At 35.0% G+C, this 14,002-nt stretch overlaps 1 protein-coding gene across 5 annotated transcripts in view; it reads left to right on the top strand.

Moving 5' to 3' along the window:
• The window catches only part of MTA3 (metastasis associated 1 family member 3), a 228,968-nt gene that overhangs the window by 52,169 nt on the left and 162,797 nt on the right, over window positions 1-14,002 (top strand). For all 5 annotated transcript variants that reach the window (XM_071427185.1, XM_071427148.1, XM_071427166.1 and 2 more), the window contains exons 7-8: window positions 2,359-2,461; window positions 11,962-12,061. In XM_071427185.1, coding sequence (XP_071283286.1) covers window positions 2,359-2,461; window positions 11,962-12,061 — 203 coding nt within the window. The remainder of the gene's footprint in view (window positions 1-2,358; window positions 2,462-11,961; window positions 12,062-14,002) is intronic.

Here is a 14,002-nt window from a genome sequence, read left to right on the forward strand (position 1 = left end):
TCAATTAAACACAGAGGGTTGATAATCATTGTTTTCAAAGACCTGTTTGTCTTATGTTATCCTCCTATACTGATGCTTTCAGCACAGGCAAAGGAAGTCAACAAAATACTTATTCCTGAAATTAACTTTTCTAAGGTTTTTATAGCACTGCTTGACTGCCTCCATGGTTTGGTCTGTTTAAGTTACTTTCCCTGTTTAAGTGATTATATCCTGCCACGTAAGTGGAAAATCGGGAATTATGTAGCTGTTTAAAGTGCAGCTTGGCAGACTCCACCTATTTTCTGGAAACCTCTGTCTACCATTGTTGCAGTGATGTTTAATATTGCAATTATTATGTGTGTTTAGATTATTTTGATATAGATATTCCATTGCTTGTATCCTATTTATGCCTACTGCCATTACAAAATGCTCCTTGGCAATATTTGAGATTAACCTTTATCAAGAGTTATAACACTTTATAGTAACAATTGTTTAATTTCCTTTAATTGAAGTAAGAACTGTAGTATTGCAATTTTTTTATTCTTTTTGCAAACTTGATTCAGAAGACAGGTTTTATATGAATACTGGTGCTGAGTTTGTACGATGTTTTTTCTTGGTGAGAAGTATAATCTACCTGCATAATGATTGATCTCTGGACTATGATGTCCTGAAATGGTTAACTAACATTAAAGGTATTTAAAAACTAAATATTAACAGATTGAAATGAAGTGCTTAGAGAATATTTAGAACATCACCCACAATGTGTCTGTCACAGATGGAAGAAATGAATGTATTGACAGGTGTGCAATCGATAGAATAAGTTTATAGATCTAAAATCCTTTCCTAGATGCCAGAAATTAACAGTTTGTCTTCAGTATTGGATGTGAATTAGCTTGAACAGAAGCTGAAGTCCCATTAGGCAGCCGGTGCTTTATTGCCTGTGTATTGGAAGAAAGTAATTTACTGTGTTTTTCTGAGAATGTGACTGTGAAATTTGTTCCTGAAACATTAGCCAGACAGCATGGTGCAGTTCTAACTTGTGTGTTTGCTAGGGATAAATATATACCACATTTTAATTTCTTTGCAGAATCAATGTGCTAGAAGTCATCATATATTATGTGATTTGAGAAGAGCCAGTACTTGGTTTGCAGTCTGCTTCCAGTCTCTTAAGTGTACAGGTTGTTTCATGTCTTGATGATACTGTGCATGTTTAGACTGGCTGTTTTTCTGAGAATGTGACTGTCATAAGAAGACTGTCATAAGTCATAAGAAACAGCACAGACTAAAGCAATCTTCTATGTGATCAGAGAGGGATCTACACAGCCTAGATTTTCAAAGGGAGTGGAATGGCTGGATCTGACAACAAGTTTTCATTCTTGCAGTAGATTGTACAAGTCACAGAGAAGTACTGGCAACCAGCTAAACATTAGTGGTTTTTGCATGTTGGCTGAGGGAAGAACACCCTCCTATTCTAAAACAGCAGGGAAAGACAGTGGTTCTGACTTGACTGTTGTCATCTCTGGTGGCCACAAATGTGTTGGCTACATCCCACGAGAAAATCTCCTTCTACTGGTAGCGCAGGTGGTGCTTCCTCCATCAGCCTCTGAAATGTTTCTTATTTTGCAGGAGAAGTTATTGGTGTAGTAGGCAAGACAAGATCAAGTCTTATGAATGTGAATCCTTGTACCAAATTCACACTTGACTGTTCTTCCATGCAGTACAAATCATATTCTCGTAACAATGTATATAGGGCAAAATAAATTTTGGAAACCACCCCCACTGTTTCAGCCATGTGCATCTACACAAATTGTTTTGTTCACATAAATGAAGTTGGGAAATGATGATGCAGTATATAGTAACTTTCTTGTTTTTAGCAATACAGATAATGTAGTGGCTGAAGAGGTTAAAAAATGCTTAAATACAGTAGACAGCATTTTTGCATAATGATTTATTTTTTCAGGGCATAGAATACAAATTGGATAGAATTTAATTGCTAAAGTTGATTAAGTGTAAAATTAAATTTAGTATGGCTTAAGTGCAACAGTAACTTTGATATACTAGACAAGCAATTTAAAGAAGCCACTGGTTGGTTACCTAGGGTATGGTTTCAACTTTGTAATAACATTTTATTAAGGTTCATTGGTATTTCACCTCTTAAGATGTCTCCCTAAATTGAAATGCTGATGTTAAGGGAAGGTATTTATTTTGGTGATGCTGCATTATGGAATTTAACTGGATAACTGCTGATAATTTTTAATCATGTGTGCATATGTGTATATGTTTACAAATGTACAATGTCTCTTTTAAACATGGTGCAAGAACTACACAAAGAAAAACATTGTGAATAATAAGTGTTTTGTCCCATCTACCTTTTGACAGGAGAATTAGATGACAGAGAACAGGCAAAGCTGGAAGTAAAAGTATGGGATCCAGATAGCCCCCTTACTGACCGTCAGATTGACCAGTTTTTAGTTGTAGCACGGTAAGATTAAAATCCTCTCATCAAAAATCCTTTTCCTTTTTCTACTGACTATTCATTCCCCTATATTGTGTTACTCATCCTGTTTGCCATTTTGTGAGCCCTTCTCTTTCCCACAGTTAGCGAAAAGAGAAAATCAGACCATGACCCTTTGTAATTTGTTGAAGCTACCAATACAGGAGGCAGAAAAAGAGTGTGAGTTTTGGAATAATGATACACTCCCTGTATTTCAGGTTATAGTAGAATTTGATACTTTGAATGTAGATATCAGTTTGCTTTCCCCTCAGAATAAATTGTTTCACTACTAATAATAATAGAGTCTTCGTGTTTTAGAGTACGTGGAATTTCATGGTGTAAAGAGTAGAAATAAAGAAAATGTTAACAAATTAAATGGGTGCAGAACTTGCCACATATTCATGTAAGCTGAATAATTATTTTGGATGAATATTGAAATAAAGTTTTGAAGTCATGTATTTCATTAGTGAAAAAAATCAAGTGAGCTCAATTTTATAAATTAACATGATTATGCAGATTTATGAAGACAACATGAAAGTGCTTTGAATTAATAAGTACCTTTAAAAATTATCTAAAAATCTATCTAAAAAAAAAATCTTCCAAAATTTTTAGGTTTCTTACTAAAGGGAAATTCTACATTCATAGGATATAGCAGGTTTTGCCTTTCCTCTGATTCATAGTTACAAAGGTCCTGTTCAAATGATAGCAGAGAACACAGTTCACATATGGATTTTATCCTGAAAAAATCCATCTCCTGTATCTTATGTGACCTGGTTGCTGAGTGTAATCTCAAATCTTTTTAGGCAACTAATCCTTTTACATGGGTTCTAGTTTTTGGGATTTTTTTCTCTCTCCCTTTTGAAAAAAAAATTCAGGAAGAAAAACAGAAAAAAAGTTGTTCTATATTTTCCAGCCTATATGTATAGTGATATGGGATGCTGATTTAATCATTTACAGTTCATGTGCTGATTCACTTGATTTTTTTCCTTACTCTTCCACTTGGAATGTTGTATCCTTTCTATAAAGTACTAAAACTTTTTTTTTTTACCTGCCCTTGTTGAATTTTCAAGCAAGACAGAGGGGTTTAGTGTTAACAGGTGTTGAAAAAGTTACAGGGTCTGGTAGATGTTCCATAGTAACCAAGAATCCAAACTACTTTTTCACCAGCAGTATAATACCTGGAGATGTATGGCCAGTTTATTATGGTGTGCCCTAAAGAAACATCTGTATGAAGACTGGGAATTTTGGAAGAGTTCATTCATTTCTTTAAAATTCCACTATTTGCTGTTTCTCAGCCACTCTGGGGAGCAGAAGCAGTATGCTGTGGAGCCAGAAATGTTCCCAGAGGAATGTAGCAGTAAGCAGCCTGCTGGGAAGTAACAGAGAATAATTAAATAAATAAAGAAGAATATCCTTCTCTCCTCCTGTTGTTTAAGACATCCTTTGCAATGTTGTGCCCTGACCAAGACTGCATTCATTTTAAAGTCAATACATTTCTGTAAAGATAGTTTCTGTTATAGTGGATCATGGCTGATTAATTATTACTATCCAAGGTCTTGGGGTACTTGGATACCACAAGAGTAGTACCTGATCTGTCATCAGGTATTACTCAGGTGTAGCTTTGTGGATGGTCTTGCACAGAGCTCCATTTATCTTTAGAAGTTGCTTTTCAATTGACAGAAATGGTTTCCAAGCTCCTATATATTTGTTTTCACAGGATGCTCTAAGTGGGTTCTGAGACAGATTTTTATGAATTTCTGGAGAAATAGTTCTGTGATGATTTGGTGGCAGCTTTCAATTTAGGGTGTTGTGTGGGTACAGGATTTATACTGGACCATTAAAAGCTGCTTGAGAAACAGTGGAGAGCTGGTATTATGATGTGGTGAACAGTGCTTACAGGCAACTCTGCTGCAGCCTAACTGTGGTTCACTGGGCATTGGCCGTGCCTGCTGGATTTCCAGGTGGAACAATCTTTCTCTGGTTATGTTTAGTTCTGCAAATTTGACAATATGACAAGAATAATTTTTTCTTAAGTACCTTCCCAAGTGTGGTATTTGTTAAGTATGTGAATGCTATTGTGCTTGACATTTTAAAAGCATTTTCAAGTGATACTTTTTAGATGCTGATTCAAAGGAATTGAGTATTTCTTCATATTTTTTTTCCCAGTCTGATCTGGTTGAAAGAAGAGTTGCTTTTTCAATCTCACAGGCAGCTTTGGTATTTTTTCAGAAGGTGTTTAAATACTCTTTTTATTTGTGTTACAAATTTACAAGTATGTTTCTATTTTTACCTTGGACATGTAGCTTTCCTGGTCTTACAGGGTTTGTTTACTGCCTCAGGAATGAGAGGCCTTTTTCTCTAGGTTTATATGCCTGGTCAGTCTGGGCTTCTCACTAAGCCCTACTATTCAATAATTGTATTGAATGTATTTCACTGCTAATGATTATATGACTGTATTATTATTAGCAGTGAAACAACTTCCTTTGGGTAGAAAGGAAGAATATGCCTATCCTGTACAGAAATTAGAGGTAACAGTGCCCAAAAAATGGTGGAGATTTGGAAAAAAGTGGAAATATCCATAAACTTAGCCTCCCTGAGTAGTTTTGCCTGGCACACAAATTTTGAAAGTACCTTATTGCTGCTGCTGAAGCATAATTTGGGTAAAGACTCTTGCTTGAACTGGCAAAAGCATCTGTTAGGAGAAGCCTGAGGCCTCAGACTAATGTATTCTGGATTTGAGTTGTCTTTTGGGTAATATTGGTGCTGTGACAATGAAAAGTCCAATAGCATTTTGTACTGCATTCAAATAAGATACAGCTGCACCAACCAGTTTGCTTCTGTCCTATACACTGGCCATGTTCTGTGTCTGCCAGCTTCAAAGGACAGGAGTTTGAGAAGCTAAAACAGCCATTTCAGTATGCCCACATTAGCAAATAGTTCAGTATAGTAAAAATGGATTTGTAGAATTGAAACGTTTGGTGCTGAGGGCCTAGTGTCCCCACTGCACGTTTTGAGCAGATTTTTTGTTTTAGTCATGACTCTAATCAAGTCCTGTGGACTAAATATCTGTGAGTGTGTGGAACTACTTCTAACAGGAACCCAGTTGGGATGCATTGAGATACTTTTTTTGTTGTTGGCTAAAATGAGGTAGATAAAAACGCTGGGTACAGTGTTCCTAATTTGTGCTGATTTAGATACACTCTGTTTCCTCCAGTCATCAATCTCTTATAATTTCTAATATACAGGGCATACTTCATTTCATTACCAGATCTTATGTTCTTTTTCTAATTTTTCTGTCCCAAGCTGCAGTGTCAGGAAATAGAAGCATTCCTATTGTCTATATAACATAAGACACAGTGTTAGACAATAGAATGCTTCTATTTCCTTTATAACATAAGAGTCCTGTCTTCTTTTGGTTTTTTAAAGTAAAAAAATATCTTGCCCAGTCTCAAATGCAATAGGAGGTGTGGGCTCTGGTCTAGACAGATGCTGAGAGCTCAAGAATTTTTTTTTTTTATTTTAAAAAATCTTCTTGCTATCTGCTAATTTGGTCTACAGTTTATTGCATGATACATTTGTGGTACATTCTGGTTCCATTTATGTGCTTTATGATTCAGTGAAACCATTAAGAATGTAGTTCTTTTATTCTGCTTCATCTAACTACATTACTAGCATAGTCTTCTGGAAGGAATATATTTCTAAATGAAGCTATTTAACAGACATTTGTGGTCTCAGCTTATTCCCAACTAAACCAGCGTTTTTGAAATCTAATTCAAATAGCCTTGCATCTCTACCTTAAAATTTTGTACTTTGATTTCTATGCCATTAAAATGGCATTACATATCTCTATCTGACATATTTCTCTTCATTTGAATGCCTGCTTATTTTTTGATGTAAAACCATATAAGAATGGAAAATTAGTTGTTAGTCATGTTAAATTAAAGCTTTATCCTTCCTGTGTTTGTTCCCACTTTTCCATTTGCTCTAGGATGTTGATTATAATTATTTTCTGTTGGCTACTATGTTATAAGTGCTCACAGTATTTTGGAGTATTTGGAGATGCTCTATAATTGTTATATTTATCTTACAGTGGGGAAGGGAACACAATGCAGCTTCAACTGGCAAGGTGTCTTTCATTATACAGAGGAAAATAATGCATTCATTAACTGAGAACCATGTGTAAAAACATTTACCGGTGTGATCAAAAAATAGTGCTCTGTTCTTGTGAAATAATTCATTGTAGTCAGTGGCAGTAGACCAGATTCCCAAAGCCCATAAATGAAAATAAATACATAAAAGATACTGGTTTGCAGTCTTCAGTTTTACAATGCTTCTGGATTCTCTGGAGGTGCTGAGAAGTAAAAGGAATTGAAGTTCATTAAAGAGGTAATTAAATTTTATGGCAGAATTGCAACATAAAATTATGCAGCGAAAATGGTGAAAAATCTTGATGCCAATGCTGTGCTCACAAAACTGGATGTTTGCTAGCAAGGTGAATTACAGCATGTAATGGCAGGCAGATGGTTTGGCAGTAAAAAGGAAAAATATGTTCACATCAAGTCTACCAGGTGTATCAAAAACTCAATGTTTCTGCCTGTCTATCATGCTGGGCTAGTATATGTTTATTCCTTTGTGTGTTTTGTATTACTGTACTTCTTGACCCAAATTCATTTGAAAAGAACTAATTCTGACTTGGAGCTGAATTTATTTTTGGTTTTTTTTTTTTTATGACCTTTGATCTATTTCAGTATAAAGAGTAAATTTCCATAGCAGACTTTTCATAGACCTGCTTTTAGGGGGCTGTACATCTCCTCATGTGTGACTGTGGAATTGCAGGATGGCATAGAGATGATGCCTTAAATAATATCCTGTGAATTAAACTACTTTTATCTATTGGATTCTATTTCTGTTGAATAAGAAAGATTTCACATATGTTTCATTTCTATTCATATAGCAATGAAATGTATGGTTGTATCATACATCTATATATCATGCCACGCTTACTCTAACTTTGAGAGTCTCTCAGCAAAAGAATAGTGGCAGGTGAGTTTTCATGTTTATCATGCCATCTCCTTTTGTGCTGTAAATACCTGAAGTGATAATAATGAAGCACAGCACTCTATGGGCAGTTCCTTAGAAATGCAAAGAAAACATCTTTTTTAATAGCATCATTTTACTTTGAATATATTCTGCAGGTCAGACTTTGCAGAACTGAGTAGTAAAAATCTCCTGTGTGTTTTCAGTTTTAAATTACTGTTTTGTTGCTTCCATGTGTCTTCACTGAAGATGGGTTTTTTTTTTTCCTTCTTTCCAATATTTTAAGTATCACGATATTCTCTTAAAGAGCACTCAGATATTAATTGGCTGGTTTTTAAGTTCAGACCAGTCTGAGATGTCATTTTTTTAGGACTGTTTCCAATTTAGTTTGAAGAGGAACATTGGAGTAAAGTCAAGGAATACAAAAGGTTTTCTTTCTTAATATGTAGAAAACCACCAAAGATGACTTAATTGTTTTCCTAAAAAATATTAGCTCAGAGGTGAGGCATAGGTCTCATTCATTAGTTTGCAAGTATCTGTGAAGAATTGTGGATTTGCAAATTCATGTATGCACAGATGTGGCTCACTTCCAACAGCTTTGTCCAGAGTATACTCACTGCTTGTGAAACAGACAACAGTGTTAAAAAAAGTGAACAGTTTTGAAATAAACATCCTCAGATTGAGAAGGATGTATGTCGTGGCTGGATTTTCAAGAGTACAAGGCAGAAGGAAATTGAGAGTTCCTTGCCTGCACCCAGAACTTTCTGGATCTGATTTGATGCTGGACTGCTGTTGCTATTGGGAGAAGCAGAGATTTTTTTTTTATCCTGATGTAGAATTGCAGTGGTTCCAGATTTTCTTTGGTAAATAATGGCTCTTTTCAGAGCTAGTTACTGATGAGCCACCAAATCTTTGGAAGCTTGTTAGGACAGTCTCTTATGTTTGCTGCTTCTTAATTTCTTTGATTACTACTATTTAACCTTACACAAAAATTCGAACAGTTATTTCCTTTAAAGTCTTAGACTTGAGCTATAAGTAATTTGGAGCCATGTATTTTCTGTGTTCAAAATCTAATCTGAAATTTTGCCTAAATGCAGGGCACACAGGCACGGCAACTGCAGCAATCTCTCAAGTTTTGCTGAATTTGTGGATTTATTCCATAATCTTAGATCCTGGAACTGAACTATAACCATTTGTTTTGTTTGTATGGTTGTCATCTGCAATCTGTTATAAATCTTCTTGGTTCTGCTCTTTAAGATAATTAAACCAAGGAAAACCAAATTAAAGTAACACTGGATCATTTGGTGTAACCCTTAAAGCTCTTAGAGCTGCTTGCTGATGCAGGCTGTGCAGGGAGTGATCTCCCTGCTGATAATACCAATTGTTTGTCTTGTCCATCTCTCTGCCACCTATGTAATTCACTGTCTGTGTGACTTCTGGCTTTAGCTTATTTTGGAAAATGTGGGGAGTGTTGGGTTCTGTTTGAAGTTCAAGAATTTTAATTACACATTGAGTAATTCATAAGTAGCTTGCTGAGCACAGTTTTTTGTGTTGTCAGTTTATTATTGTTATTATTGAATTAAATATAATTTCAATTGGCTACTTACAATTATTCTTTGAATTGTACAAGCTTAACAAGACATTAATATTGGAAGTTTGTTAAGAAAAGGGAGTGGTTAGGGTGTGAATGACAATGTACATGTCCAATGTACATTCTCTATTTAGCTTGTGTTGGCTTAATACTGAGTTTTATTTTAGGTAGATGAAGACAATACTGTGTCTTCTGGAAATGACACTGTTTAGTTATTTATTTTGTTCCTTTTCTAAAACAATTGAATAGTGGAATTAGAAAAAAGCATGCAAGGAAAAGTGACCAATGTACATTTTGACCTTTGCATCAATATATACTTCATATCTGTATTTTTAATTGAAAAACATAAACAATAAGGTATTTTAGTGAGTTCTAAAATTAATATTGAATTTGGATGTGAATTGCATAGCTAGATTGTATAAAACACTATTTAATTTTGAACCTAGTTGCTATTTAAGAATATATATGCAGCCAGTTGCTCCAGAATTTCTACACTTAGATGGGAATTCATCATTTTTCACAAGTTTCTATGGAAAGGAGAACTAGAAGTTAGTTTGATACAGACATGCACACACCTCCAGACCCCCCCAGTTTGTGTCCTGTACCATTCACATCCCCTGTCCTGTCACTATTGACACCCCAAATGGTACACTGCTTGCATTTTATGTATTATTTATTTGCTTTTGTCATATTGCTATTATAATATTTGTTCCCTTATGTTTGATGCTGCGTTTATTATCTTTTATTCTGTTGTTTTCATTATTTTATTTTGTCTTTGTGTGTTTTATTTACTATTAAGTTGTTTTGAACTCACATACTCCAACATCCCACACAGCATTCTTCTCACAGTTGCAATCTTCTCCTACTTAGTGCAGCATTGGAAGCAATGTCCACTGGCGCATCAGTTCTTACTTCTCTATCACTTAGTCAAAATAATTATAATTATTAGTAGTACAATTATTAGTATTATTGTATTTTTATATTATTATTTATATTATCTCTTAATTTTGACTTTACATTCTGAGCAACAAAATACTCTTGGGCTCTGAAGTCAGACTCAAAAGTTTGATCTGCCAGAGAACTACTGTGAGAAGATTCTTTGTAGTGTTCATAGCATACTCAGACTTTATTTTAGAAATATGGTCAAAAGAAAATAGTTTTTATTATGCAAAAGGAAGATAAGCTAGCAGGTAGCAGCAGAAGGGAAATGCAGTCATGCCACATTCACTGGTTTGAGCAGTAGGGACAGAAGGATCACAGGAAAGACTGCTTAGCTACAGACCTTATCAATGCCAGCATTCTGAAAGGGTTGACAGACTATCAGGAAATGTGTTCATAATAGAGCCTTATTCTTGAGAGGGATTTGTGCACAAATACTGTTTTATGTACTGCCAATCTTTGAGGAAAAAAAAAAGAAAATAGAATGTGTGTGTGTTTTCTCGTCTCATATTTGCCATCTCCACAAAGAGGGAGCAAAGGTTGTGGAAAAACATTTGAATATCACTTATTTATTCCACTGCCTTTAGAAAAGCAGTTAATATCAGGGGGTCTGAATCACTGCTGTTAAATCTGAACTTGTAAGACTGTGGCAGCAAGTACTGAAACATGCATTCAGTAATAAATTTTTTGAGATTCAAGATAAAATTTTGATAACCTACTTTATTATCTGTTTCTCCATGATCATTTTTAACTTCAGTGAGTTAAAGTCTTGGTGCACATTGTTTTACTGTTGAATATCAGATTTATAGGATACAGCAAAGTGTGTTTATTTGTCAGTGACATTCACCATTGGTATAATTCTGCACTTGCAAGTTGTGTGGGGTGTAATTGCTGAGTAAAGCTTGAGTTCCTATGCCAGATGATTGCACTGCATTACATCTGTAACTGGGTCTTTGCATTTAAAGGGGGTTATGTCATAACTGCAATAAATAGGTTTTTTCTGAATGCACCTCAAGAGTCATTATACAAATCCAGGTACTGGAGAAACTTCTGATCTGTTTATTGATAATATTTTGTATCACTGCATCTTTGTTCATTTCTTGTATGATAACCTGGACCCAGTCAAATTCTCTATGCACCTTTTCCTTCACTTTGCATGATACATAGATGGACTTGCAAGAAATATTTACCCCTCTCCAAGAAATGTTTACAGTTTGGAACAGTCTAATAGATGCCATGTGCAATTCATCAACAAAAGTAGAAAAGAAAGTAGAGTTTTGGAAAAAATATTTCCATTTCAATAATGGAATGCTTTAATTAAGTAGGTTGAGAGATCCATTTATTTCGTTATTGCTTGAAACCTGTGGCAACAGCAGGAATTTTGGGGGTACCTTAGACAAAGCTAACATGCTTTTTTTCGCTCACTGCCATGAAAGGTAGAAGATGGGAGTAGAAGATGTACTACTGAAGGGAATAAAATGTTTTTAATTTCCTCATGGGGACATGGTGAACCCCCCTTTTAATTTGAATTGTAATTTTTAAGCGCTATTATAGCCCTGGAATTTTAGAAATAATATTCCTGATTGTAAACCTCAAACTGTGGACAACCTTTGACTTCATAATTAATAGAAAATTCTGTACATTAAGCAGTTGGTACATGAGAATTCTCTGAGTATCTTTTGTTTCTGAGCTGCTGCTCTTACATGTACATCAGTACTTTTGGGGGCAGAAGGTGTGAGTTTTTGCTGCAGTGTTTCGTGATTTGTCGTTATCAAGTTCTTCTTTGTTAGCAAAGATCTAAAAACAGTATCAGTATGTGACTTCCATGTGTAAAAGGACACTTTTATAGGAATGGTACAGTCTGATACTTGGGATTACATCTTTCTGTGTGTTTACTGCTGCTCCTGCTCCTCTCTTGCAGTGCGGTTGGCACCTTTGCTCGAGCCTTGGACTGCAGTAGTTCTGTCAGGCAACCCAGTTTACACATGAGTGCAGCTGCTGCTTCCCGAGACATCACACTGGTAGGTGGCTTCTTAAACATCCTACAACTTCTATAGCCATGAATTCAACACTATCTGGTACTCCAAAGTCCCCATTTTCCACCTGTTGTCTTTATATTCCTGCAAGCAAGGTGTGTGTGTGTGTGTGTGTGTTAGAAAATCCTGTGTGTTTTCTTTAAGCTTCTCAGTGCTGCCCTTGTAATCACACTGTACAACACATGGCTTTAGTTGTGGATCACCCACAGCAGAATGGATAATACTCATTGTATAGGGATTCATTCAGGGCAGTGTCATTTAAAGTATGTGGTAATAAAGCTGACTGACAATTGGATAATGCTTTGTACTTACTAGATGTATATGTCATCTTATTTTCTAAAGGATCAGCAATCTGACTTTGTAAGCATATTTTTAAGAGCATTTCAATTAGCATATTTTACTATGTTTCCTTAGTATGCTGTTCAATGTTAATGTAAGCACCTGCATCTTTTAGAGAAAGTGAAAAATATATTGATTGCAGGTTTGTTTCTGTATAATCATACTAGCTGAGATGAGAAAGTGTGCTGCAGTAAATAAAGTATGTCAGAAACACTATGTGAGACCAAAAATATTACTATTTCAGTGAATCAAGTTTGACTTAGATTTTGAGAAAAATCAGCTGTTGTTTTATTATTTTAGGCTTTTTGTACCCAAACACCATCACACAGTTTAGGCTAAAGAAGACCTGCTATTTACCAGATACTGGAGTATTAGAATTAGAGGAAACTCAATAAAACTAACAGATTAGGTCAAAACAGTTAAGGCACTGCCTTATAAAGTGAATAGAGAGCCCCTAGAATTCAGTTGCACAAAATTTTGTGGGAATGGGCAGTACCAGCAGGTAAAAAAAAGGTTAGAAAAATTACGTAGCCATATAGGCCGTAAATTAGTACTGAGGAGAATGGGGGAAGGTGTACCTTCTAAATGTCCTCATTCTGAAGCTTTGAAGATGCTGGTCAGTAAAAGGGGAATTGACTTCAGAGTATGATTAGACTTAGCTGAATATTTTAGCTAATATTCCTTCTTGCTACTGTAAGAGACACAATGCTTACTTAAATGGGTGATTGGTCTGATTCAGTGGGACAATTCTTGTATTTCAGATAAGATAATTTTTTATTATGATGAGAAAAATATTTAATTTCTTATTTAAGTACACTTTTGCAGTATATTTGAAGGCTATTGAACAGAAAACTGATTTAGTCTGGGCTATGATAGCATTGTAAAGGCAGGGGCAAAATGTAATGTTTTCAGTAATACTCAAAATGAATTTTCTGTTTCACAGTTACTAATATGACTTTTATCAGCACAGTTCTATTCATATTAAATATTTAATTTTGTTCATCAAAATTGTTCTTAACATTTTTCATTATATTAATATTTCGTTGGATTAAGAATTTCTAATAAATTTCACATATTGCATATCCCTTCTTTATTTGCATCCTGTATTCAGTATTTAATAGAGTGGATTTATCCTTATGGCAATTTCTCATTTGAAAGTACATGTGCAATGCTGCTAATAAAGGGGTACTTTGTTTGAGTGCCATGTTAATGTTTCTCCATTGCAAATGATCCATTAAGTTCCATTACACTTAATGAAAGGCATATCTTATAATGAGGCATCAAAGGAGCCACCCTAGGCTTAATTATTGTGTCTGTCTCTTCTCATTTTCCTACCCCCTCAGCTTTTTAAAACCCTACTTTTTTAGCTTTTTGGCAATGTACTTCCTTCTAAATTAAGAAAAGACATATTTGTCATTATAATAGTTACTTTTTCAGACATTTTCATCTTAATTGGGAGCATATTTTCAGCAGCAGTTAAAGGTAGAGACATTTGCAGAACTTGTGGTGTATCTCATTTATACTTTGCATATAGGTGCGTAACACTAAGAAAATTATATCATCTATCTTCTTAATGCAAGGCAGATA

Source organism: Agelaius tricolor, unplaced genomic scaffold (genome assembly GCF_023055355.1).
Source record: "Agelaius tricolor isolate 1412-34295 unplaced genomic scaffold, bAgeTri1.0.p SCAF_1, whole genome shotgun sequence".
Taxonomy (NCBI): Eukaryota; Metazoa; Chordata; class Aves; order Passeriformes; family Icteridae; genus Agelaius; species Agelaius tricolor.